This window comes from Vidua macroura, chromosome 3 (assembly GCF_024509145.1).
Source record: "Vidua macroura isolate BioBank_ID:100142 chromosome 3, ASM2450914v1, whole genome shotgun sequence".
Classification (NCBI taxonomy): domain Eukaryota; kingdom Metazoa; phylum Chordata; class Aves; order Passeriformes; family Viduidae; genus Vidua; species Vidua macroura.
Window position 1 is genome coordinate 52,085,459 of NC_071573.1, and position 27,456 is coordinate 52,112,914.

Consider the following 27,456-nt stretch of genomic DNA (forward strand, 5'->3'; position numbering starts at 1 on the left):
AATTATTTTCCTGAATGAGATGACTCATTATGCCTGGGGAAAAAAGGATCCTGTGATTTCACTGTATTTCCATGTCATTAAGAAAATATTATACTTCAAGCAGATGAAGGACTGCAAAATTTGCAGACCCATTATTACTGGAGAGTGGTAGCAAAAAGAAGTGCATTGCATTTGCATACAAATACATGAGGGTGTTTTAGGAATCAATTTTTGTTTCTTAAAAAAAAAAGGTTTCTATGTAGAGGACAAAGCAGAGCTCTGGTTTGCAGAAGACAAGCCTAGACACACGGTGTCTTCAATCCACTGCTTCCATGTCTGTGTCCCCTGTTTGCTCCACAGACTGACCCTGGACAGATCTATCTTCTGGGTCATCTGCACATTCTGCAGCTTTTGATGGACACTGAATGGGTACTGGCATATTCCCAAGGAAGATGGGTGTGTTTTGATAGAGGGCTGGCACATTTTCGGGGGTTGCTGGCATGCTTTCAGTGGGTATTGGCATATTCCCAGTGGGTACAAGCACACTCTCAGGAGGCATTGGCACACTTTCTGTGGGTGTTGGCACCCTGTCTGGAAGTGAGGGCATGCTTTTGGTGGGCTTTGACACATTCTCAGTGGGCGCTGTCATACTTTCAGTGGGTGCTGGTATGTGTTCAGTGGGTGTTGGTGTGCTCGTGCTGGGCTGCTTACAGTTTTTCCCAGCCTCTGAATGTGGAATGAGAGGAGCAGGAGGTTCTGGCACCAGGATGGCATTACATGTTTGAGTGTCACAGGTCTCTGGATTGCTGCTGTTGCTTGGGAGGGACTCCTGTGCCTTGTGGGACACCCTGAAAGCTTCAGCCAGCTGCTTCAGCATCCTCTTGTCACTCTCATGCAACTCAGTGCTCGCCTGCTCAGAGGGGGAAGGGGTTGTTTTAGTATCATCATCTTCATCTTCTTCTTCTTCTTCTAAGATGCCATTTCCATTCACCTCTTCTGGGAACTGTGCTTGCTTTATTTTTTTGTACAATTCATTTCTCTCTTCCTGCAGAGCACGGCAGAGGTTTTCTAGTCTCTGGATTTTCAGCATGAAGCACTCATATTCCTTGGACCTCATGGCTTTCTGTAGTCAAAGACATCAGGCAAAAGTACAGGCTCAGTTTGGGTGCATGCAATTCATTAGTGAAACTGGCAATTAGGAAATTATTTGAGCAGCCTTCAGAGGATGCTGCCAGGTGGCTGGCTTTCACCAATTGCTCTTCAATAACTATGGTGTTTTGGACCAAAATTTCTAGAGGAAATTCATCCCTGTAACTACAGTGTATTAACATTCTGGATACATATTCAGCTCAATCTCATTCAAATATATTTGCAGGAATACCTGCTGGTGGTCTGGAGAGATGGAAAAGCATAGTGGATGTCCATACAGATAAGCAGCCAAAAGCCTGCTTAGACTTTTGGTTGGTGTGGGTGTGAATTTGGAGGCAAACAAGCTGCTTTTTTTTTTTTTTTTTTTTTTTTTTTGTTTGTTTGGTTTTTTTTTTTTTGTTTATCTTGCTTCTGGGCTCTGTAAGAGCATCCTGAATTGGAACATTTTCTACACCCAGTGAGGAAACCAGAGATACAGAAATCCATAAAAACAGAAATAGCAATAGCACAGAGCTACAAAGCTAACCAGAACGATCTAGTCCAAGTTCAGCTTATGTTTGGGGTGAAACTTCAGGCAGCCTCTTATCTTCTTTGAATGAGTTCCAATGTGCTTATGAACTTCCTTTGCAATGCCCCTGGGACAGCACATTTAAAAGCATGGTGAGACACAGTACTTGCTTTTGACTCTTAGAGTCTGACTATATAGGAAGTTAATGAAAGGCATGATTTTAAAGTTCATTAGCTAGAACACATTAATTCCCTGGGTGGATGCTCTTATGCAGAAAGTAGCATGAAGTGAACTAATGCCAATTTGCTTGTATAGGAGAGCATTGAGAATCACCCATTTTTAGAGCACTTAAAATTCAGAGTTACATAATTCAGTTTCTCATGGATGTAATGGATGCCTGCATAATCTAAAAGCCCTACCAGTTGGGACAGTCTTTTTCTCTAAAGACATCCAATTATCAAGGTAGCTTGAAAGAAAGACCCTTAGATTAAAGAAGACATTTTTCACTGACTTCTGGGATATCTCATCTCCCAGTTAAAGCTTTAGGTGGGGAAAAGGATGCATCTTGAGATGGAAAGACTGCTCACCTCTTCAATCATGTCCAGTAATGCTCTGTTACAGTTCTCAAACCTGGATTTCCATGTAGCAGTATCCTTTTCTAACTTCTTCATTTTCTTTGTCATCTATAGAATCAGGAAGAAAAGCTGAGTCACAACAAAAATTCCATGCTGAAGATGAAATTAGGACAGCACCTTTATTCAAGTCTTTGGCCCTACTCAGAGCTCTGCTACCAGCGGCTGTAGTGTCTGTGCTAAGTAATAATTTATGTTAAGGGATGGATTTCATTTGAAGTAGCTGCTATATCACTTTCAGCCTCTAGTCTGTAGTCCCAAAAGTAGGATCAATTAATTATAGCCAACTTCCAGCATACAAACTACCACAAAAACAAAAGGCAAAGAATTTGGTGGAATCTGTTTGTCTCTTTACCAGACTACAGTGTTAGACTGCTAGGAAGTTAAAGATGGGCTCTTCTGAGCTCTTAAGGCCAGGGAAATTCCCCCTGGACTAGTCACCCCTCTATACTAACCCCAGAACACACCACTAGCTAAATAGCACCATTGTTCCTGTTGGTTTTCTGCAGGCAGAACTCTCTGTGAAGAATTATTAGGTGCTGCCTGGATCAGGTAATGAGGATTTTGAGCCTTGGTGGCAGAGCAGAATATTGTTCATTATGAAAGCAGGTACAATATGTAGATGTGTTTGGTTTTTAACTCCCATTCATTACAGGAAATAAGAACCCCAGCTGCAAGGAAACTGTCTCTTGGACTGTTTCCACATGGTGTAAAGGGGTTGGTGGGCTTCAGCTCTGCCTACACACTCTAGTGGAAAGATGTGTAGCCTATGTCAAACTCTCTGTACCAGTGTCAGTCACCCAGAAGGTTCTGGGCACTCCTGGGAACATGGGCTGATAAACGTGGCTCCAGGCTCCCCTTCTGGTATGTCTTAGGGATCTGTACCCAACCACCACATTATATTTTAGGTGAAATATTTATTCTTCCAGGCATTTTCAGTTTTAGCTGAAATGGAGAGCCTTCTACTCTCCTTTCTGCTGTTCAGCTTGCAAAGCTGAAATCTAACCTGCTGTCAGTCATGGCTGAGTGTGTCCTAAATCTTATTTGAATGTTGATGAAATTATTATTCAAAAAGTGCAGAGATGGTCTCATCTCAGGTAGAATTATTAGAGTGAGAAATATCAAAATCTAAAAGAAAAGTATCAAATACAGAGTTCAGGCATGAGCTCCTACTCACTTTTTCCATCTCCTGTTTGAATGTGGCAAACACTTCATTGCTTTTGGCCAATGTTTTCTGAAATTCTTCAAATCTTTCAGAGTAGAGAGTGATCTGTATTAACAGAGAGAGAAAAAAAAAAAACCAACTCAGTAATTTCAGAACATCCAGGATGGTGAACTTCTACTTTGGTAGAAGATAATAAAATAAGTATTGTGTTTGGACATGGAAATTAGTTTGTTTGGAGACCGTGAAAGCACAAACATCAGGGAACAGAAACTCTTCGCAACTTTTTATGGTTGCAAACTATTATGATTCCTCCACTGCAGAAAGATAAACTGAGTAAGAATAGAAAGAGCCAGGCAAGTGATTTTAAAAAGACCTGGCAGTTAGGGATGCCCTACTCTCCTGAATGTTGCAGCTGTGGTATCCCTATACAGGGTGTCCAGAAGAAAAGTGATTCTGTAGATACCAAGACTTCTGAAAACATTTCCCTTGCTTTGATCTCTGGCCCATCTCCATGGGCAAGGACTAACCTGAACTGGTCCAACCACTGATGCTGTAGAGGACCATTCAGTGTGATTAGCTCAAGGTGAGAGCCAGTGTGAGCAGAGCTGTGCCTGAGCTCTAAGCCTTGCTTCACCATGCAGATGCCACCAAACCCCAGCTTTAACCTGGGGGTTTCAGCCCTGACAGAGTAGGTCAATATTGCATGGTTGCCTGGCTGTTCACCTCCCTTGTGGATTTCTCAGAGTACTCTTCCAGCCAGGCTGGGACCTGGTTGCTACCTTGGCTAGGACGCTTTTGATGTCCAAGTGAGCTGGGGGAGAGACATCCCCACACCACGCTGCTGTCATGGTTTCCCTTCTTCCATCTTTCCACCTGGCTCAGGCTGTGGCCAGGAGCTGCACAGGCAGTGCTTGATGTGCTTCACTGGACTCCCCTGTTGAAGAGGAGTGTCACTGCTCACTTTCTATGTTACCTGGCATGTAAACAAAGCCCGCCCTTCACTTTCACACCACTGTGATTCTGCACTGGATTCTTTCAGGATGCATCCTTGCACGACAGCTTGAGCAAACTGAGAGGGCACCTTGTCAGCTCTGTTTTGGACTGCAGCTGTAGGCAAGGCCAACAAAGACAGAGCAAGCCATCCCCAGCCAGTCTCTTCTGCCAGTTTCACTTCACTCTGTGAAGCAGAGCAGAAGAAAGTTCTGTTGCAATGTGCCAAATTTCAGACTACCAGGGCTCCATATTTTGCTATCAGTTTATACCTGGCAGACATGTGAAAGTCTATCTGTGGCTGTATTTTGTCATTATTACATTTTTTTGGTATGTAAAATCATCAGATGGTTTTGGGGGAACAAATATTCTAAAGATCTGAGGTTAGTTTTTCTGTAAGATTTTCTTGTTTTCGGCTTTGGTTTTTGTTGTTTTGTTTGGTTGTTTTTTTCTGTTTGTTTATTTGTTTGTTTGTGGGTTTTTTTCTCTTTGGAAAAGAAGACCAGCTCCAGCTTGTTCCGTTCCTTCTGGTGCCAGAACATCCCCAGCAGTGTTTAGGTCATCAGACATTTCATCTGTCCAGCCTGGCAGCTGTTAGGAAAAGTGATAGTGTCACATGTGGTGCCTGAGGCAGGGTGGCTGCAGAGCACTAGGAGGGTCAAGAGCAGCCTGCAGTATTCCAGGGGTGGAATACGGGGTGGAAGCTGGCTGTCCTCTCTCTCCACACCAGCAGGGAGCTGGATAAAGAATTACCTAGGAGCTTTTCTTTAGTGTAGTGCCAGCCAACTAACCCCCTCCCCTGATAATACTGTGAAGTTACTGAGGAAGAGAAGATTTAGAAAATGTTGCTAATAGTGGCGTGAGTTTCATTCTGATTTTGAAATCAAGTACAGTGATATTATGTATCATGCTTGTTCAAGCTAGTTGTTATGGTGCCCCTTGCCATAGCCACAAATGCAGGGTTCCAGCCAGGTATAACCTGGGCTGTAAGGGCCTCGGAGGCTGAGAGGAGGGTACAGGCTGCAGCCCTTCCCCACGGAGCTGGGTGTAGACACGGGACGTTAACCTGTACAGAGCACTCAGTGGTGGCAGTATGAGAGCTAGCTGACATGAAGCTTGCATGTTCGTATTTATACAAGGCTGTAGCCAGAGCTGTGACCTAGGCACAAACAAAAATGCAGAGGGATTTGTTTTAGCAGCCCAAGTTCCACAGCCTAGGTGGGACATTGATACCAGGTGTAGCAGTGGAACGTTGACATTTGGAAGAGATGTCGCAGCTCTAAGGAGAAATGCCTAAGCTTCCCAAAGCCAGATGATGGAGCAAGGGTAGGAGTCAGAGAACTGAGGTTCCTAGCCCAGATCTGTTTTAAAAAAACTCACCTCAATTCTGTCTCTGCTTTCCCTTCCAATTTTTGCATATTGTTTAATTAGGTCAAAAATATTTCACATTTGAACAGGGCAAGCTCTGACCTCAGCTGGGGCCCTAAGCAGCACCACAACACTATGAATAGCTTCTGCAATTTAAACTGAATAATAAATGAATGTTTTCATAGTGGGAACAGACTCTGAGAGATGTCACTCACTGGGAGCATGCACTAGTGCTCCAAGATCAGGGAGACGAGGACCGCCTTGCTGCATCCAGCAGGACTGTGTGAGAAGGGAGGGCAGAGGCAGCACTGCTGTGAGTACAAGGCCTTGGGAAGTGGGGACTCCTCAGCACTGCCATGCTGAGAGGGTGCTATGATGGGGACACCCCTTTGGCCTTGTTTTGTTCTTCTTGGTTGCCATGGTTTAGTGGTTGCCCTGTGCTGGCTACCACACTTTAAAAGTCTCAGCTGGCTTCTATCATTTTATTTGGTTTCAATGCATGAAGCTAAAATAATTTCCCCAGCATTATGCCTGGGGGGAGAGCGTGCAGCATCCTGGAAAGCAACACCACAGTTTGGGTGTACCTCCTCAGCTGGTGCCAGATCCCTGTCACCATTTGGAGTGCAGGATTTGGTTGTCTCTGGCACATTGTACCATCCAGAGACCGGCTGGCATGAATATGATGTCCCCAGTTCCTTCCAGCTCAAGGAAGAAGTGGGTGTTTATCACCTCCTTTGGAACAGAGTGATATCTCACTGTGAAGGTTATATTATGACTTCTCCCTATCTCACTGACCCAACATCTTCTCATAAATTTCTGTGCAGCTGTTCCTCTGTTAATCATAGAATGACTTGTGTTAGAAGGGACCCCAAAGACCATCCTTGCCATGGGCAGGGACACCTTCCACTAGACCAGGTTGCTCAAAGTCCCATCCAACCTGTCCTGGAGCACTTCCAGGGATGGGACATAATATCTATTTATTGCTTTGTGTTGTTTGTATCAAGGAGCTCTTTATGCTCTTTCTGTTCTGCACCTTGCATTACAGCATCTGGATCATGAGGGAGGTCCTTTGGTGCTACTATATTGGAAATAAAAATTTTTGAAAATAATATTAATAATGTTATTATTACCAGTAATTCCAAATGAAGGCTGATATGTGACAGAGCTCTCACACTTGAGCAACACACTTAACTGCATGTTTCATTTCCGGAAGTGAATCACCTAATTTTTGTCTGCACAAGTCTGCAAGGGGCACATGTATTCTCAATGCCTTTACAGACTTGACTGTAAAGGCATTTTTGATTCAAATGTTCTATTTTTTATCAATATCTCCAGCTTCATTAAACTGGCTACAGAGGTCTGCCTGCATAATATTTTTTCTTCTGGTTGAACATAAAAGTTTAATTAAAACCACTCTGAGAAAATTGGGAGCAGGTTTGCAGTCAGGACAGACTCAGCTGGAGGTCTTTGAGGCTTCATTGCAGAACCTGTCAAACTATTGTCAGCAGCAGTTTATATGATGTTCTTCGGTGTGCCACTAGCTTATCTCAGCCTCTGAAAAAGAACATGAAAAACTAAACCCTTCTTAGCATGTTTCCAAGTTATCAGTTTAATACTGAAATTTCTTGATGGTTCAACAGGTAGCAGTTAGACCATCTGCAAGAAAAAAGCTGGGACAACTTGCCTGTATGATTAACTGTGAGCAAGGGCTAGAAGGGTGCTTCCTAATGGATGAGGAGATTGGCAGCTGCAAGAGGGGCTGACAGACTGACACCACCCCCCGTCAAGGTTCTGCTTGGGGGGAATCTTTCTCACAGACAGGTAATAATTCTGAATCTACATAATTGTTTCTTACATGTAGAAAAATCTACTGATACTCTCTCTTTTTGATGTCATCTAGTGCTCTTACTCATTGATTCAAGGTCTCACTCAACTATTAAAAGTGATTATTGCATTGCTCCCAAAGGGTAGTATATTCTGCCTATGTCTTGGTTTTACTGCCTTTCACTCCAGCTTGACTCCTGGCATAATTTTGGCAAGTAATTTTATTTTATTGGAAGTTTCAAATTACAGTTACGCTCTGAAATCCTAAAGACCCCTCTCTATAAGCCCTTAGTAGACAGAATTCCTGTTAATGAAAATGCTGCCTTTGCACCCCAGTTCAGAAAAGCATATGGGCATAGCAGCTCCAGTTTGGTAAACTTGTTTCCTGATATGTATGTACTCCAGTGCTTTACTGTACAAGAAACCTGCCTGACAGGTAGTTATGGTGACTAATCAAGGCGCTGTTCTATGGTTGAGCACTATAAACACGCGTAAATCAGCACTTTAGAATGATTAGGGTCAGAAGGGACCTTTAAAGATCACATAGTCCAATCCTTCTGCCTTAGGCAGGGACACTTCCCACTGACCAGGTTGCTTCAAACCCCATCCAGCCAGTCTTGAACACTACCAGGGACAGGGCAACCACAACTTCTCTGGGCAACCTTTTCCAGTGTCTCACCATCCTCACAGCAAAGCATTACTCCCTCACATGTAAAAGCCTCTCCTCTTTCACTTTAAAACTTTAACCCTTTATCCTATCACATGCCCTGGCAAAAAATCTCTCTCCATCTTTATAAAAAAAATCTATTAAAAAATCTTTTAAATACCAAAAATTTGCAAAAAAGGCCTCCTCTTTTCTTCTTTAGACTAAACACCCCACATGTCAGTATGATTTGCAGTATGGACATTACCTTACAGTTGGCTCAAAATTAACCTGCTTCTTTTGCAATAGCCTATGGGATGTAGAATGAGGCTAGAAGGACTACATAGAAAGTAGTTTGGATACTTTACCTGGGATGTGCCTCATGGGTTAAAAACTGGCAAACAAAGGCACACCATGCAATCACCTCTCCTACGTCACCTGTGCCTGTAGGACAGTCTCTTGCTCCTTTAACATTTTGGCCTGGAGCTTCCATTCTGCAGCTTGGTTCAGGAGCTGTGTTTTGGGCAACAGAGAGAAAATTGTTAGGTCCCTAGATTATCAGGTAGAAATCCTCATCCTCCAGCTACACATGTTTCTGTGATAAGGAGTGATCTAACTTTCAGGTAAATATAGTTAGGTAAGGCAGACTGTTTAGTGTTATCCTGAGACATGGGACAGGCTATTTGCATTCCAAGGGCATGTTTGAATAGGAGTTCAAAACCTACTTGGAATTAAGTGGGTGATAAAAAGTGTGGTATTTAACCACATCTTCAGCAGACTTCTAGAGAATGGTTATGATACTTTCTGGCATATTAATTTCAGCACGGTTCCAGCCAAATTCCCGTTCTTCAATGAATAGCAAATTTCCTTTTGCATGAATGACCATGAGTTAGCATGTGGGTATGGTCATAGTCAGACCTGCATCAAAAAATCTGTGAGTTTTCAGAAAGCCAGTGCATAGTAAATGTCATACATTTGCTGCTGCCTTTTATCTTTGGGCTCTGTTTGCAATGGCAAGTGGAGAATTCCAACTCAGGGTGATAAATGTCTCAGTTTAAGTAGGCAGCCCAAGAGGAGCTTGACTGCAGTTTCTTTCCTGGCTTCTCCTGGGAAGGTGTGCTTCCCTACTCCACGGTGTTTGGCAAAATCACATTCTGATGTGCAGGCTGCAGATAAAACAGGTGAAGGATTGGTCAAGGCTGAATGAACTGTAGGAATGAGGTTTGCAGAGACCTTTCCTGGCTACAGTTCTGAGTCTGCACTTTCAAAGTACACAGTAGTATTTTAGCTATTGGTTTAATCTGAAAGCAGGAAACATTTACCAGAGTGTTAAAGAAATGTCCCTGTCATCTACCAAGCATTTATAAAGTGTTTTATTAGTCAGGCCAAATAAATTTTAGAAAAAGAATGTAATGATAGCTTGAGAAATGAGACATAAAGAAGTTATTTTACCACAGGATTTTTCTCTGTTGGATTAAATTGAACTTAAATGGTACTGTAAATTGTATTTAGAATAGCACAACTGGGCTCTAAAAATATATTGATAATTAAAAGGACTGTGTACGTCAGTGGATCTTATACTGGAAGTGAAAGGTAAGTAGAAGCACATGCAGAAAATGTATTTGATACTTTTGATAAAAGTAAAAACTTTTACTCTAACCATTTAATTGGAAATAACATGTAAACTGTGCAAATACCACCTGGTAAAAGAGCTGAGAATGAACCCTAAAATGCTGATGGTCTCCAGCTGTTTGTGGCACAGTGATTATCTGAATTAGACTTGTTGCATAAACATATGTATATTAGCTCTAGAAAAATATTTCTTCCATCAATTCGGCCCTTTGATTTGGACCTGCTGAATTTATACCATCTAAAGTTTCCTAGACAAGAATGTTTTACAGCTCAATTATGAAGCAATGATGTGTTATACTTGTATTATACCTGCCTCTTAATATTTATTTTGAGAATTTAATTTGATGATTGATTCCATGGAGATAAATCAAGTTCTTTAATTCAGATCTTGTTGATTCAAATAGGATATGCCATGGCCAGTAAAAAGAGTTGGTATGGGTTAAATGAGCATCAGTTTGTGCATTTATTTTCTCAGAAAAGGATACGATTTACATGTACCAAAAAAAAAAAAAAATCAATTCTTTAAAAGTTTAGATGAAATCTGGATTTTTAGGTTTCACCTTTCTTTGATATCTACTTTTTTAGAGTGTCTTTTAGAATTTATAGGGCTTGAGTGATTTAATGAAAAGTGCTTCAAAAGCCTTCAGAGCTATCCAGTCCCTAGACCAGCCATTACTTCTAAGAACTGGAACTTTTATCTGAATTGCTTTAATCTCAGCTAGGGTTACCTCCATACCCAGTGTGACTGGAATAATGAAAAGTCCCACCTCTTGCACCATGTCTTTGGCCACAGCACAACAGATGGACAGAGAAGACAAAGAAAATTTGCTTCTTTTGTTGCTTAATGAAATCTCTCTCTCTCTTATTGACCCACATAACTTCTGCAATCAGCAAAAATCCAAGAGTTAATAAACTCTTCTGTAATGGAAGAAAGCCACAGAGAGGCTTGCTCAAATTAGCACACGTTCTTATGCAGCCTGAGGTCATCTCCAAACACCAAGCTGGGAGAAAATGAATCAGAACTGATACATTTATTAATAGACTATGAAGTGGCAACAAGGAGGCTGAAGTATCCAGAAATGAATAAATATTGCATGTGGTGTTTACAGAGCAGCACTTTAGTGAAGGGTGGTGATGCTACACTCTATTATTAGAACTATGATAGCTGCTGGAGGCCCAGACAGTCACAGGGGCTGGCTTAGTGAAATTTAAGCTTCTCTTTTTGCTGTAAGACTCTGTAAATTCCAATTATGTTGTGCTGACCAGTTGTTGGACAGTGATAAAATTGCATCCTTAGGTCAAGTTGTCCCTTTGTGGAAACCACACATTAGGAACCATTGCTGCTTCAATAGGGAATTGCATTCTTTGATGCATGTGTAGAATGAACTGCGCAAGCAATGAGATGACCTCCTTTTGAGGTATACAGGCTCTGCAAGAGGGAATGTCTCTTATTGTCTGAGGTAAAGAAGTTTTGCAAAGGGGCAAAGATTCCCACATGGAAGAAGTGCATGGGAAGGCATCAAAGTGAGCCTTCAAAGAGTAATCAAATAGATAAAAGCATACAATAATTTTCATTTAAGAACACTTGCAAAATCCTGCAGCAAAGGTCATGCACAGGGATGACAAAATTCTATGGATAGAAAGGTTCTGAAAGCTGTTCTAACTTTGCACATTACTGAGCTGGAGAGATTTACAGCTAAGTGAGAGAACTCCACCAAAAGCATCTTAGTTTCATACATACACGTGTATACATTACTCCCACAGACACTAGCACAATAGCTGGGTGGGTGGGACTAAGAGCACATCAATAGGATGGAGGTGGGAGCCAAGTGTAGGCCAGCTCTCTAGGTGCTGGGCTACCTGTGATGAATTGTGACATGCCTAATTATGCCTTGACTCATTGCATGGCTTTTGGCCTTAATTTCTGCAGCTAAATCTACGTTGCTTGGGGGTGATGGTAGCCATACATCACCAGCGTATCTCAAGGACAGGATTTTTAAGCATTTATTTGGACAATGGGAAAAATATTCTTTGTACACTATGCATACCATTATACACCCACTGTGTAAAGGTTTTGTAGCTTGTTTTCAAACCTGTTATTTCTTACACACAGCAAAGCCCAAAAGAAAATCTTCCTCTCCCACTTGTAGACAGTGATGACTTTCAGTGCTTTAAAAGAAATGAAAATACCAATTTTGTGCATACCAGTTCTGGATAATACATACAAAGAAGTTTTGGCTAAAACAGGGACAGTCACAGATGACAAGCAGCCCTAAAATTCATGTTCTGAGAGATGCAGCATGGAAGATCATTGACACAAGGCTGTATATGCCAGTTTTCCACAGAGCCAATGCCTGGTCTTTTATATCTTGTTTTGAGGTTTTTTTTCCCCCTCAGTATTTGAAATCTGGTACTCATTAGCAGAACTCCCTGATGCTGACATCAGTAAAGTAAGCCCATATTTGCTTTGCCATTGTAAGTTATTTCTTGGACATCTGGAGATTTCTGGAGTTTAATTCTGCCAAGAATCAATGGTCATGAATGAAATTTTGGGGTTTGGCTTTATAAAGGTTTCAGAGTGAAGGAGAATAAGTCAGCTGGACTACAAATTGTCATGCAGTGATATGCAGATTTGCACAGAGAAACCCCAGCTCATTTTCACCCTCACTCTTTAGCAGGGAGTAAAGCTGAGCAGAAGTGGGTGTTCCAGCTACAAGATAAGTGCAGAGAAAGAGGATAAATGCTCTAATGGGCTGCTTTTGGTAAGAGATATATGCTGTGTTTCCCCTGTGCTCTAATGGCAAGTCTTAGAGCCCCATATTTTCATCTATTTTGAGTATTTTAAGATACCTGTTAGTGCCATGCTTGTGCTAATATATCTATTTCCAGATATGGGGAAGGGATAAATGTCCTCTCTTTATAGAAATCTCTCATGCTGCTCCTGAGTTAGCTGGAGGACTGGTGAAAACGAAAGCTTTTTTCCAGCTGATGAGAGCCTGTCACTCCCTCTGAGAGCTGCTGCCTCCACTGAGAAGAGGGACTACGTGCCTGCATTGAACTCCGATCCTTTGTAGATGTGAGGATTGCTGTGAAAATACCAGGCAGTCTGAGAAAATTAATTTTAGTCTGATTGAGTCACAAAATATGTGAGACTACAGATGGAGGAGTGCCCTCCTTCCATCCCAGCTGTGCACGCAGAGGACATCCCTCCTGCTTTTCCCTGTCCCCCTGCTAGAGATGTCCCTGCCTCCAGAAAGGGAGGAAGAACAGACAAAGCTGCTAAACTGATCCAGACCGTGCCTGCCTGAAAGAGGCACTGGCAAACCAGTGCAGGGAGGGAAACAGTGAAGGGGAGGCTTTGTAAAAGCAAGTGGCTCCTGTGGATTCCTCCACTGGCCAAAGTGCATCCACAGCAGGATGCCTGGGGAGCCTTGGAACCTGGGGGAATAGCAGCCTTCAGCCATTTCACTTCAATCCCACATTCTTGGTCTCCTCTCTGATGGTTTAGATGTGTGCATTCATTGTGTGGGGAGATGGAGTATCAAGTACCAGAGACAACTGAAAACCAATGGCACCACCTGACCCAACATCACGATGCACCAACTGCACAGTAACAGTGAGTTAGCTGAAGCAGTGGGCTCTAACGCGCTGCTGTGCAGCATGCCTCTAAAACTGTAAATGTCAATGAAAGCAGCCTTTCAGAGGCTGTTCCTTTGCATTGAGTGCTGATGGTAGCTATAAAAACTTCTCAGCTACTGTACCCCGGATTGGACCTGAATATGTTAGTGAAATAGCATGCAGAGCTTGTTTTGGCCAAAGCTAGAAAAAAGACAGACAAATTAGAAGGATAGGTACATACATATTCCTTCTCTTTCTGGTGTCGCTCCTCTGCTTCCTTCATCATTTCCCGAGACTGTTCCAACTTGGCATCCACCAGTTTCTGTTGAAGTTCTCTGTGCTTAAATATTTTGTCAAGGTGCTACAAAAAATAAATTCTGATGAATGTGCAGGTTTAATTATCTACATAGACCTTCATGCTTGTACATGTACAGCTATTTACTGGAACACTTAAAATCATTGCAAAACAAGAAGACACTCAACCTATTGCAATTACTAAAAAGTTACAGCTCTGATAAGAATAAACTGTGCCAGAATTGGCATGGGAAGGGAAACTGGTGTACATTACCAATTTTGATTTATTGTAAGAAAAAAAATAGCCTTAACATCTTTGCCAGTTCTATGGTCAACATATGCAGTCATCAGTACAATCTAGTATGACTGAAGATCAAATAATTGCTCATGAATAATAAATATGCTGGGGACAGACTTTTTTTAGCTGTTAAATGGCCATTGCATGTGAGCCACAATGTGGATGATGGTGTAGACACATTGCACCTGCAGTATTTGGGAGCATGTGCACAGCTCATGACATTCTCTGTGTAAATACAAGCCCAGCACATCCCCTTTGTTCTGGACACACCTGCACAATGGAGGGCCTGGGTGACAGGACATGAGTGGGGATCTGGTGATAAGACCAAACAAACCAGAGTCCTCCTCTAGCCTGTAAAATGTCTGCCTCCATGGTGACTTTCAGGAGATAAATGTTGCTGATGACCTTCTTCACTCAATTCACTTAGATAAAATTCACAGGAGCAATTATTCTGTGTTTGTCCCTCCGGTTTACTTTTTCTTCTTATAGACACCACAAGAGAAGAGTGTACATTTCCTTCATTCAGTATAGGAATTCATACATGATTCAACAGATTTGGAAAAGCAGGTATTGTATCAGTCATTCCAGAGTGTAAAGACAGATAACTTATGTTTTATTCAGTATGATAATGTTGTCTGATTGCACTGAGGCTCACAGTAAATGTATTTAGAAACTATAAAAAGACCCATTGTGATATTTGTTGATGTTTATAATAAAATTTAAAAACTGGTAGTTTGGGATTTTACTGGATGATTTTTTCTGGTGTCAAAATTAAAAAAAAAAGAATCTATTTCAATTCAAAGTGTCTCCTTTATCTGTCATCCTAAATTTATGCTTTTGGGAAAGGGTCAAATAGTTTACATCAGAGTCCTTCTCAGCAACCTGCTTCTGGAGGGAACAAAATATATTTGTTGTCACCTGCAGAACAGGCTGTCTAAAGGAAAGGGAGCTGGGATGTACTCAGGGAGTTTAATGGGAAGGAGGAAAGGGATGCTGGGGGAGGTCCCCAGGGATTTGGAGGAGCTGTGACGGGGTTGGGGCAGCTCAGCAGACAGCTGGCACGTCTGGCTGCTTGGGTGCCTCAGCGCCTCTCCCCACAGCGGCAAGGCTGCCGTGGCTGCCACGGGCGGGGCGCGTCCCACACAGCTCCATACCGCAGAGACCGGAGGGCTTGCTGCAGGCACAGTGCTGCTCAGAGGGCAAAGCATGGTGGGGACAGCCGAATGATGGCCAGGCTGCTGGCAGTGCTTCCTGCTTCCCCTGGGACAGCCGGGTGTGCTGCCCGTCCCAGCCGGCTCCAGGGCACTGCTCACCTCTTCCCGCAGCTCATACTGGTCAATGATGCTCTTCAGCTTCTCTGCCAGCTCCGTGTTCTCCTGGCAGAGCTTCATGTTCCTCTCACTTTGCTGTTCGATCTGAGCCTGGATTTCACTCAGTGTGCCCTGGAAGTGATTAGTTATTTCTTTCCTCTTCTCATCTTCCTCCCGTGCCCGCTGGATTGTTTCCTCCTGTTGTTAAATGGGAGAGAACACAGTAAGTGAGAGGCATAATAAGCAGTTCCTGAAAAATACTGTTTCAGAGTAGCATAAGGCTTCCCTTTGAAGGATTATATGTGTTTGCATTTCTCTTTGCAGATTTTCTTGCTTTCATCTGCTTCAGCATTACACATGATTCTAAATTTACAGAGCAAATTACACAGTGGCCTTGAAAAAATTAGGGAACTAAGAATTTGCATTTATAAAGATGGATGTAGAGCAGAGCTTTAGGTCAAAGCAAACCTGAAGGAGAGGACATACGTCCATGTCTTGATTCATGATACTGCATCACAGTTTTTTTTTGGAAAAAGATATTTAGTGGAAACAGTCAAAAACTCTTTTATCAAAATTTTCTTTGACTGAATTAAAAAAAATCACCTTTTACAATGCCTTGTTTTAACAAGGAATCTTCATATCAAATTCATTCATTTGGGATTTAAATTTTTAAGAGAAATCCATCACTTGCTGAAGAATCCCTTCCAATTCCTCAATTTTCCTTCCCTAACTTTTTAGTTGACATGAACATTTGCACTAATTTGCTAGCTAGTGAATTCAAGGAAAGTTTTAAAGTTGTTTCCCACAGAATCAAAGCAGACATTCAGATTTAATTTTTTTCCCCTATTGTTGAAATTTGTTTATACAAAAGACAATGCAGAAAGATTCACTCCTTTGGATCAAGTAATGCAGACAATTTTTATCCCTTCTTCATTTTCTTCCAGGGCAGTCTGCCCTTCTGAGGAATGTAATCCTGATATAGAATTGCTAGACCATATCTGCTGTAGTTACAAATCAGGCCAGGACTGTGTTAAAAACTCTACAGCATGCAAATGGCATACTCTAATAAGGTTTCAACTAGCATAGTAATTTGCATAAAAATCTCTGCTAACACTGCATATGGATATTTTCTATAAATATATTTGAATAAAGCCTTAGCTGACTTTAATAAGGTATAATTTGTATCATGAATGTGACATAGCAGGTGTTGATTCAGGCCCTTCTCATAAAGTAAGGTGAATACCAAATGACCCAATTTCTGTTTAGCATGCACAACACGAGCCTGATCTAGGACAGCTGCTGTTCAAGGTAGGGCATGTTTGTCCTTATGCTGTCTGGGGAGCGATAGGGAGGCCAACACCTTGGATGAAGGGAAGAAAGCAGTGGAGCCATCAATAATACCCTAGTGCACAGAAATTAATAATACCCTAGTGCACAGACCCCTGCTGTGCTCTGCACTTCACACAAGAATCTGTGTGTGTATTCATAAAGAGTAATACAAAGTGTGAACCCAGAAGGACTCTCTCTCCTAATAGGAAGGAAAAATTTCACGTGGAACTGGGCAAATGACTTGGGAGTTGGGTCCTGGTTCAGTACCTGGCTTGGAAATTGGACACACAAAATTTGCAGCAAGATGAAAGAGAAGGTCTTCAATTTCTTTTTATCAGTTGGTGAGAATGATTTTGAAACATTTTGCTTGACCAGCAATTGAGCTATTTGTAGGTATTTTTTGTTTGAATCCTTTTAGCAGAAGAATGATCTTCCAAAGTAGAGTTAAAAATGCTGCTCAGAAGGTGTTTTAAATCTATTGCTTTGGCATTCCCAAAAGGAAACATTTAATTTTCTTTTGAAAGGGCATGTTTACAAACAATGTTATCCTTTTTATTTTTATTTGAAACTTTTTCCAAATTTGACTTGAATTCCTAGGTAGTTTCGATTAAGTCAGAATTCCAGTTTATCTCTAATACACTGTTTAAAAAACTCCTCATGCCTCTCCATTAAATAGGTGCAGCCCTGAGCAGGCAGAAGAGTGCAGGTGCTTCACTTCCAGAAGTCAGAGTGAGAAATTGAACTTGCATGTCTGAAGTTCTCTTTCTATGGCTTCAAAACACCCTTCCTCAAAAACATTTCATTGTTGTAACACAGGTAGCCTTATAACATATCACTACCATGATTTAAAGCTCTCCAGAGCAGTAAGTCCATATGAATATAAACCAAAAAAGGTGGATTGTGCATATGTCACACCAAACAGTTCTGTTACAAGGTGAAATGAGACGTTCTGAAACTACCAACCAAGCAAATGTAAAAAACCCAACCCTCTGCATACGTGTTACTCAGAAGATCTTATTTCCTGCTCTTCTGAGGTAGAAAAATGATACAATACAGAGCACAGAGACAATATAGAGATTCATGGCTAAAGACACTGACCCAGCAAGCATTTATTTGCAGGATGCAGGATTTCTCTGTATCTGTTCTGCTTTGGAGAAAAACATATTTGAGAAGGATATTTGCTTGGGGATGGGGGCTGATATGACCTGGGGAGCTCCTCAGAGGCCCTCATTTGTTAAGTCCTTGAGATCCCAGTCACAGAATAAGGGTGGGTAGGGGTAAAGGGAACTGGTGGAGCAGAAGGACAACAGTGTGGCTACGGCACTGAGCAGAGACCAGCCATAAACTATGGTTCTCTTTTCTCTGCCTTTTCTGAACCTTTGCACTCCCACTCCATGTTTACCCTTTCAAACATATGTTCTTGTCCTAGCGCAGTACTGCTTTTGCTCTCATGTTTTGCTGCCAAGAGTGTAAGAATACATTGAGTAAAACCTTGTTAAAATTAAGACAGGATACTTTGCAGTTCGGGATTTAGCGCAGGAATGTGAGATCATTTGCGAACAGAGGAGTGTGATTGATGCTGGAATTGTTCTTATGCCTCTCTGGGGCAGTTCCAGAAGCCTATTGGTCTGCTGAAGCCATATCAGCCAAGATTATATGAGTAAGGAATCCTCTTTTCAATGAACTGTGCTCTTCATTCCCAGGCACCATGGTCTGAGCCAGTTTGGAGCTGAGCCCATAACTGAAGCTGTTGACTTTTGTGACATTTGTATGAAAGTCATTGCTTAATGCCTGGTGGCAGGAAGGATGAGGGACCTGAGCTGTTCATGTCACTACAAGATGCTAAGTAGCTACAAAACTGCCAGATAATTGGCAGAACATGGACTCCATGCAGAGAAATGAGTTGCTTTTGCTCTTAGCAGAGATGCTCTCTATTGCAGTGGGAGCAATTCCGCTATTTCGCAAACCTTTATTCTGCTTTTCTTGGAGGGAGAGTTAAACATCTATGCAACTGCAAGGAAATAGTCAGAATAGCTGGACTGTACGTAAATGAGAATTTGAGGCTGGTATCCAGTACTAACCAGAAATTTTTCTTTGTGGATTTTCAATGCATCTCTGCATTGCATATTCATCACCACTTGGCTGCATGGATCTGCAGTTAATGGGAATTCCACACACCAGATGAGTGAAGATGACATTTATATGACATGATGTGCATATAATGTACCACATGGTAAGTCAGAGGGGGTTTTTGATCTGGGCAGGCCAGCTTTCTCCTTTGCTATTGAAATGACACAAACTCCTAGCTTCTATTTTCCACGTTTTGAAACATAATCAAACTGCTAATCCCAAGCACTAAAAATTATGAATCTCTGTCCTGCCAAAACCAAAATAAAAATACTTAAGCATAATATTTTAAAAATACCATTTGATGGATTTTCTGGTTTTGGGCCCTCTCAGTACAGTCATAAGTGAAAGAAAATTGCACTCGTTTAAAGAAATAGAACGAGAGTTTCTGGACATTCACAGATTTCCAGAAGCATAAAGTATAAAGGCAAATATTCCAAGAACTATACTAAAATTCTTAGGGAGACAAAACTGGATAAAGATAATGAATGCCTTTGTTTATTACTTTATTTCTCATGCATTCTGCAAGTGTATTTTGTCTTACTGTCTTACTTAATTTTGGGTTTTTTTCTACACTGATAGCATGGAAACCAGAGGAAAGATAGTATTCTGGGTTTCTTAAAAGGTCTCCAAATTCTCATAAAGAAGTGATGAAAATTTGAACACTTCTTCCTAATACCAGATCATCTTGAGCATCTTCCCTGGCTCACCCGGCAAAGATACACGACAAAAATAAGAACTGAGCCTGAAATTTATAGGTTTATTTAGAGAATGTAGTCACAAAGTAAAGCAGTCCATCAGGTAAAAAGATGTTGAAAAGAGACTTTCCTAATTGTAAAGATGAAATGTGTAAGGAAGTATTTATATACAACAAGAATGGAAAAATCATGCTCTCTAGTAGGAAGATTAATAAGCATAAAGTAGCTGGGAAACTGTATGAGGATTTCAACAAAATTTGTTCCAAATAGAAATAGTTTTTCTAAATGCTCCAGTCTTCACTGATTTGTTCCACTGATATGATTTGCTTAGGAATATCAGTTAAGGCTATGCAAAGCACTGTACACTGTATCCTTAATTCACTTTAAAACTGGCTTGTATTTCTTTTGAAAGATTTTACCCACAGGTGACCTGGTAAATCACTGTGGATCAATATTGAGGAATAGCTCAGGCCTAATACAAATGACAGGCACAAATTTAATTTTCACTACCAGTTCTGTGCGACTATAACTGAGCACAGAGAGATTTGCTTCTAGCTTCCCTATGTGTTAAACTGCTTTTATCCTTCTACTAGGGCACAGTTTGAGTGTATGTGTGACTATTCCCTCTCCCAGCTGTATTCTTACCAGCACACAGTGAAAGCCAGAGCAAGACCTTGAAGGCCCACTCCTGAGCCGGTGGAAATGAATGAAAAGGCATTACCAGTAATAGAGGTTATATCAGGTGGAATTCTTGCTGCTGACAATTCCTCTTTGTAATTCCATACATAACTATATCCCCATAAAGAAAGGGTTTGAACAGATCAAAGCAGAGGCCTTTTGTATACTAATGCCAACACCATCACTAACATGCACTCAGAAAAAAAAAGGATGATCACAACAGAAATTCTTGAACATACATTTTTCAAGGAACATAATCATATTATAAATTTCACATTTAAATGGTGTGATGCACCAAGCAATTGGCAGACATGGTGTATGGATCCCAGCATTTTGACACTCCTGAAAATTTTCTCTTTTAACTGATTCTCATAATCCAAACAACTTCCACAAATAATGTTGCCGTTCTTCCTGTCTTGACATTTGGTGTCTTTAGGCAAATGTCCTGATTGACTGACCCTCATAAATCAATTGAAAAAGTCTAAGTGCTCAAATTACATGAAAACACCCACCAGCCTCCTGTGAGTCCACTGGAGCAAAGCTGGTGTTCCTGTGGTTCTGTCCATGCATGTGCATTTTCATCTGCACTTTGAGGGACGTGGTCTGTTAGCCCCACTGCTCTCCTCTGCACTGAGCTCCCTAATAATGCAAGGAGGGCTTAGAGCTAGTGTGGGCAAACCCAGTGTCCAAAAGTACTGGGATATTTCCAAATGAGAAACAAAGGGCTCTTGGTGTAAATGGACCTCGAGATTAGAGTGTATATATAATTATAACATATTGCATGTGCAGATGCAAAAGTCCCTTTGATTTGGTACTATAGGGAGATGGCAAGATGTCAGCATCATCTTTCCCCTCACTGCTGTGTGCTGTGGTAAGGCTTCCACTCACCTTGAGGTTCTTGTTGTGCCTCTGGAGCTCTCGGCACAGGCTCTCGAGCTTGCTGCGAGCGAGGATGGCTCGGCTGTGCTCACTCTGCAGCTGGTCCTTCTCCTTGCTGATCTGAGCCTGTCTCTTCTGTAGATACTTCAGCTTTTTCTGCTCAGCACGATGTTCTTCAAGCTGGGCAAAACAGGGATTAAAACAGGGAAACATTGATTAAAATGAAACAAAGAAGGATAGAAAAGAAAATAAAGTGAGCTTTTTTGGTTTGGGGAAAGTCTTCACACTTTCTTAACTTCTTACGAAATCTTTTCTATTTACCAGCACTAATGTGATAGGAGAGAGGAACCTGGAGATCCCCAAGCCTGCTTGCTGCAACAGTCCCAAGTGCACTACAGTGTGGGTGGGTGAACATAATTTTTAACATTCTTGTCACACCATTTCAGCTCTTCCTTCATTGGTTTGAATTTCTTTGCCGGACATCTGTGAGGTTTTTATTTTTGTTTCAACATTGGGAACTAGAGTAGTCAGTAGTGCTTTATGTGATGAGATTTATCCAGATCATGAGGTGATACAGTAGTTGGTCATTCTATTTTATTTTTCAGTTTCCAGAAAAAGAAGCAGTTTCCTAAATATCCAGGAACCTGCTGGACAAAACAACAGAAGAGGTGCTGGAGATGAGGAATGATGTTCATGTAGGGACTTTGTTGCTGATGGAGGAGAATTCTCCTCAGAGTACAGTTTCCCAAAATGACACGTGGCACCTCCGCTTGCCAGGCTCCTCTCGCTCATAGGACCATGTGAGAGCATCTGTCAGTTGTGTTTCTGAAGGTTCTGTCATTAGTGAGGGTGGGTCATGGTGTATCAAACCTCTTTTGGGCGCTTTGCCTCCATATAATTCCTGAAGGAAATACGGACAGTCCCTGATGTTCCCTTGGGAGCCTGCTGTTCTGTGGGTACATGACTCCTGCCTTCCCTAGAAGGCTGGTAGGGAGCGGGGTGTATTTGGAGGGGGCAAAGAGGACCAGCAACATAATTACTATTAGCACAGTCTGGTTATTTCTTTTGATGCATGTCTATCACTGGATATTTGGAAAAAAATTCCTGTACTGTAAATTAATACCCTAACAGTGAGGTCAAAGAAGTCTTTCACCTCTGAAGCTTTTAATGATTTCATCTCCTTTTCCAACACACAATAACCCTCTTCACTGTATCACAGATGTGCATACATTGCAAGATATTTCTGAAGTCCAGATGTTTTCTGATTGAAAAACAGTAGCACATGAGTTTAAACATGCGAACCTTAATAATAACAGTTGCTGTTAGTACTACGTTATCTAATAATATGGTACCTCTTGTACTAATTAACCCCATTATGACTGGGAAAGTCTGTGAGCACTGGGGAATGATGTGCAACTCAGAAAAGACAGTCAACAGAATCATATTTTACACTTTCATCTGTTTTCTGCAGATGTTCAGTAATTTATGCTTACAATAGAGAGCTCTATGTATTATTAATCAAATCACAGCTAAGTGTACCACAAAACAATGCTCTCACCAGCCTGGAGTATATTTACAGTTTATGTCCAACTTTTAACACGTGTATTGTCTATTTGTGCTCCTGTAGATCACAGTATGGACTTTTGCATCTAATCAAGCTGCACTAGCTGAAATAATCTTTCTAGTATTGTAGGAAAAGAAATTTCTTTTCTGTAATTAAGGCTGAGATCTTTTTCCTTCATAAGTTTGTTTTTGTCCCCTTCCCCTTTCTGCTGAAAACCATAAAAAGTGTTCTTTTTGCTTCACATTTTGCATGCACAACCTGTGCTCAGTAGATAATGATTTATCCAAATTTCATTATTCACTCAAACGGTGCTTGAGAGAGGGGGCTCAGAATAAAGTTGGTCTTAATCATGGTATGAGAAGTCTTCCATGCATTTCCCCCCCCATTAATATTACCTGCACTAGAAACTTATATCTCAAAGTTCTGAGGAATATCTAAGACATGGTCTTACTTTTGCAATGAATAAGGCACTGGTAAATAGGACTGCCAAAAGCGTCCCCAATGATAATTTTTTAAGAATAATTAATGAAATAGAAGTTAAAAGTAACTGCAAATAGAAGTAATTTTGATTTTTGAAAACTGTCCTAGAAAATAAACAGTCAATTTAGGAAAGAAAAGTTTTATCTTGATCCCACTGTAGACAATGTCAGAGCTTGTATTTATTTTTTAGCATATTGTTCTTGCACCCAGCAGTTGTGAGATTCGCAGGACCTCAGAAAATAATCCAGTTATAATCAATTCTGCAACAGCTGTTTGTAAGCAAAAGCTGTTGTAAACCACAGTCTGCTTTTCTAACCCAACACACTGGATTTAGTGAATGAGATGTTCTCTGCTGGCGAGTAGCATGGCAGAGCTTGTGCCCAAATGCCCGTTCCGCTTCCTCATCCCCACTGGTGTGGCTTCTACCTTCACCAGCCCATGCTCTGGCCTGCTGTGTACCCGCAGTCATACAGACTGTGCCAGGGCATGGGCTGGCAGGGGAATAACCTTGCTGGGTGGCCTCTTCAGCTACAGCCAGCCCCAACACTACTTGAAGTGGGGGAAGCACAGCCAAGCACCCAGCTCCATCACACGACTACACCTTCCCCTGAGCTGTGCTGCAACAACTGTTTGTGTCACCAGACCAGGGAGCTGACCTGGCTGGAAAACAACTCAGCAAAAGCAAGATGTGATCCGAAGTGTGTGATGGGGATGGACAAGAGGGAGCAGGGAGAGCAGTCACACCTACAGCCAACTGCTGACAAGCCATTAATCACCATACGCCCCTCAGCCACTTCGAGTGAGCCGGGTAAGGCTGTCTCCAACAAGGTTTTTGTTGTATTTAAGGAATGATTTATTTTGGTGACATTGCACAGTATGTCAGAAAGAAGTGTTCAGTACTTTTGTTTTAGCACCTTTCTCCTGCATGGGCTACTGGCAATATAGCCCCTGTTTTATACAGTGCTGCAATGCCATTTTTATGCAGTAGAGAGTACTTTATAGAGGAAGAAGACCTATTTCAGTTAATCCATGAGCATGAAGTCCCTTTAAGCATGAGATAAACTATGAACAGCCTGAACCCAATTTATGAAATCAGAGGATTTTACATGAAAAATGGAAAGCAAAATTTCACTTCATATTATGATGAGACATGGACACATCTGTGCATAAAACCAATTAAAAAGTCAATGATCTGCTTTGCGCATTTTTCAGCACTCCACAAAGCGTAAAATGCTGCAGCCTAGTCATTTGTAAAATTTCCACAGCTTATGGTCATACAGTCCTTTGACTACAATGGAAAATATCCCTTCATCTGAAAATAACCCATCTTAAGTGTGGAAAGCACAGTCAGGTAGGTGGCATTGTTACAGGAGTGACATTATGGTGGCAGGGGCTTTGACTCTTCATTTCATTGTGCTGTCACTTCTCTTACGATTAGCCTCAGTTGTCTATTATCTCCTTCCTAATACAGGAAGTTTTATACTATATCCTGTATTATTTTCATTTTGATGAAATCACCAATGCATAATTTAAAACAATAATAATTTAAAACGGGAACATACAAAACTCCTTGCAGGAGGTAAAGGAAAGAGTCTAAGACACCAGTCTCCAGTGTGGGTCAGTCTGGTAGATTTGCCTTTAAGTACAAATATTCTGCCTCATCAGACTTTCTGGCCCTAATCTTATTTTCCTCACTTTTTACTTTTTTTCTCTTTTTTACCCATAATTATCTGACCATGACAACTGTATTGGGATTAACTTATCAGGACAGACACTACTGGTATGTGAGGTTTAACCATGCTGCATGTCATGTATTTTTTATACCTTTTTGTGTAGGCAGTTTGTACAGAAAAGAGCCAGCAATGTACTCACCAGCTCAGCATACTTCTTAAACAACAGGTCCAGCTTCTCTTCTGGAGTATTCAGCTTATTCAAACTTTGCATTAGTAGGGTGGCTTCTTTTCCTTAGAAAAAGAGGAAGTAGAGATTTGATGCTAGAGGTAGTTTGTAGTTGATGTACTGTTATGAAATTAGTTGTTTGATGCATGGATCTGTAAAAACACAGCGTGAAATTAAGCATTTTGGAAGGAAAGGAATAATTTTTGCTACAAATTTCTGAGTTTTTCTTTGCCCCATAAGAACAAACATGCTAGGACTTTTCTCCATTTCAGACCTCAGTAATGCACTTTTTTCTAACAAAAGCATTGTCTGTGAAATGCTTTTGTCCTGTGTAATCTGATTTTCATTCAGTGTTTTTGCAACATGATGAGGTCAGACCCATGGCACATTCGACTGAACTAGGACAGAAAGGGCCTGGACCCCAAAGGCTCAGGAACAGCTCTCTTTTCAAGTGAAAGTGGATCAAGTCTGGTGTATTCAGCTCCTTTGCTGATCAACCCTCACAAGACATCAGGAATATTAAGTCAGATATAGAGACTATGGTGTGGCAGTAAACAATCTGAGAGTGGTAGGTGCTGCCAGCCAGGTCTGGGCTACATGATACTTGTGTAAATCAGTTCCCTGGCTTGGTGGAGAAAGCTCCAAAGGGAGTCTAATAACTCCCCGGGCGTGCAGAGCTAAATCACTGCACAGCCATTTAGGTATTGCTTCTCCTCTGATACCTCCTGGTTTTCATTTCAGCCCCAGGTATGAGCTGGAGCTTGAACACTGCTTGTTCATCAAATACCAAGTATCCCTGACAACCCTGGAGATAAGGCTGCCTGTGGTCCCAGGGGCTTGGACATGCTTTTCCAAATGCTCCTCTTTCCTGAGACTGTGAGATAAAATTTGCTTTCTGCTTTGGGCTGGACATTTTCTACTTCTATTCTAGTGCAGACCAGGAGTATTGTCTCTGGAAAAAATCCTTTATTTCACAGGAAATTCTCTCTACAGCATCAGCATAAATAAGTGGAAGTGAGCTAAAATAAAATCCTGGTGTGAACTGTCACAAGGGCAGATGGAGAACTGTGTGTTGGTAGGGTTTTCACTGAGCTTGCTGAGGTACCAGTAACAGCGCCAAAGCCAAGGCAGTACAAACTGAGGAATTTTCTTCTGAACATTCAAAGAAATTTTGAGGAAAAAAATCCATGCTGTGTCCTATGCTCAGTCCATTGTCTGTAAAAATGTCCTGTAGTGATTCGTTTGCAGGCTTAGTCTGCATTTGGGTTTGGGTTCTCAGGCAAAGGACAGGCTCGAAGATTGGCTGGAGTTAAATGTAGGAAATAATTTACATCTGTATTAGATTGGAATGTAACTACATTGCTCTCTAGTGGCTGTCTAGCAGAAAGTACATGTATACAAAAACTTGCTGAGACTTCTTTCTAGCTCAGCTGACAGCCCTACCAGGGCTGAGGTGTTAGAGAACAAACGTATTGGCTTATTTAATATATATTATATGATGAGTCCAGGGGTTTACTAAATGAAAAATAACCTGGTCATAACAGTAAATTTATTCTGCAGGTCCCCATGCCAAACAGTAGCACCCTTATTGCTGTTGTGACCAGTGAGTAGTCATATCTGAGCAGACAGAAGAAAACATTCACTAAGGTACAGAGGAGAGGGTAGGTTTTCCTTCTTCTAAGTGACTTTGTGCAGTGTGTCATTGGACTGAGAGCTTTGGCTAACCAATGTGGGCGGCCCAGTAGTACATCAGTGTTGTGTGATACAACTTTTTTTTTTTTTTAAGAACTAATATCTGATATAGCCTACATGTTGGGTAGTGCCAAAAATAATTATCAGTTATAGAAAAGTTGTAATGGTCACTGTAATTTTCAGTGGTAGCTGGAAGTCTCTATCATCCATAGCAGAAACTTAACATGGTAAAAAGCAAGGACCAGGGAATTCTCACTTGTGTTTGCAGAAGGGTTGTGTGAGTATGTAAATACTTACCTAGTCCCTTCAGGATTTTCTTCTCTAGCTTCTGCTCCTTGTTGCCGCTGGGCTCCTTTGCTTTGGAAGCATCTCCAGGAGCCAGCTTCTCTTTCTCACTCTCTTCATTTCCATCTTCATACTCTGCATCCTCCAAGCTGCCTGGCTCTCCCTTCTCAGGCCTGTCGGTTCCTGTAGCAGTGCTTTCTTTCTCCATCAGGCTCGTGGCAGACCCGTAGGTTTTAATGATGTCCTCCAGCTGCCGGCTCAGCTCCTCCGAGATGTCACACACAGCTGCTTCGGGCCAGGTACTTGGCTGTTCCATGGGGACTGCAGCAGGGGATGCCAGGCCAGGGGCAGGTTTGTCCCCACTCTGCCCCTGGATGTCCTGGCCAGGTGAGGTGGAAGACTGGTCATTCTCCAT

General features: G+C 41.6%; 1 protein-coding gene across 1 annotated transcript; it reads right to left on the bottom strand.

Moving 5' to 3' along the window:
• Positions 1-295: 295 nt before the first annotated feature.
• Positions 296-27,456, bottom strand: TXLNB (taxilin beta). Its single transcript, XM_053973722.1, has 9 exons — positions 27,054-27,456; positions 25,038-25,129; positions 21,131-21,301; positions 15,414-15,608; positions 13,750-13,869; positions 8,697-8,771; positions 3,446-3,538; positions 2,224-2,319; positions 296-1,102 (listed from the first exon to the last, which is right to left on the bottom strand). Exons 1-9 carry the CDS (start codon positions 27,454-27,456, stop codon positions 296-298), a joined length of 2,052 nt encoding a protein of 683 aa, XP_053829697.1.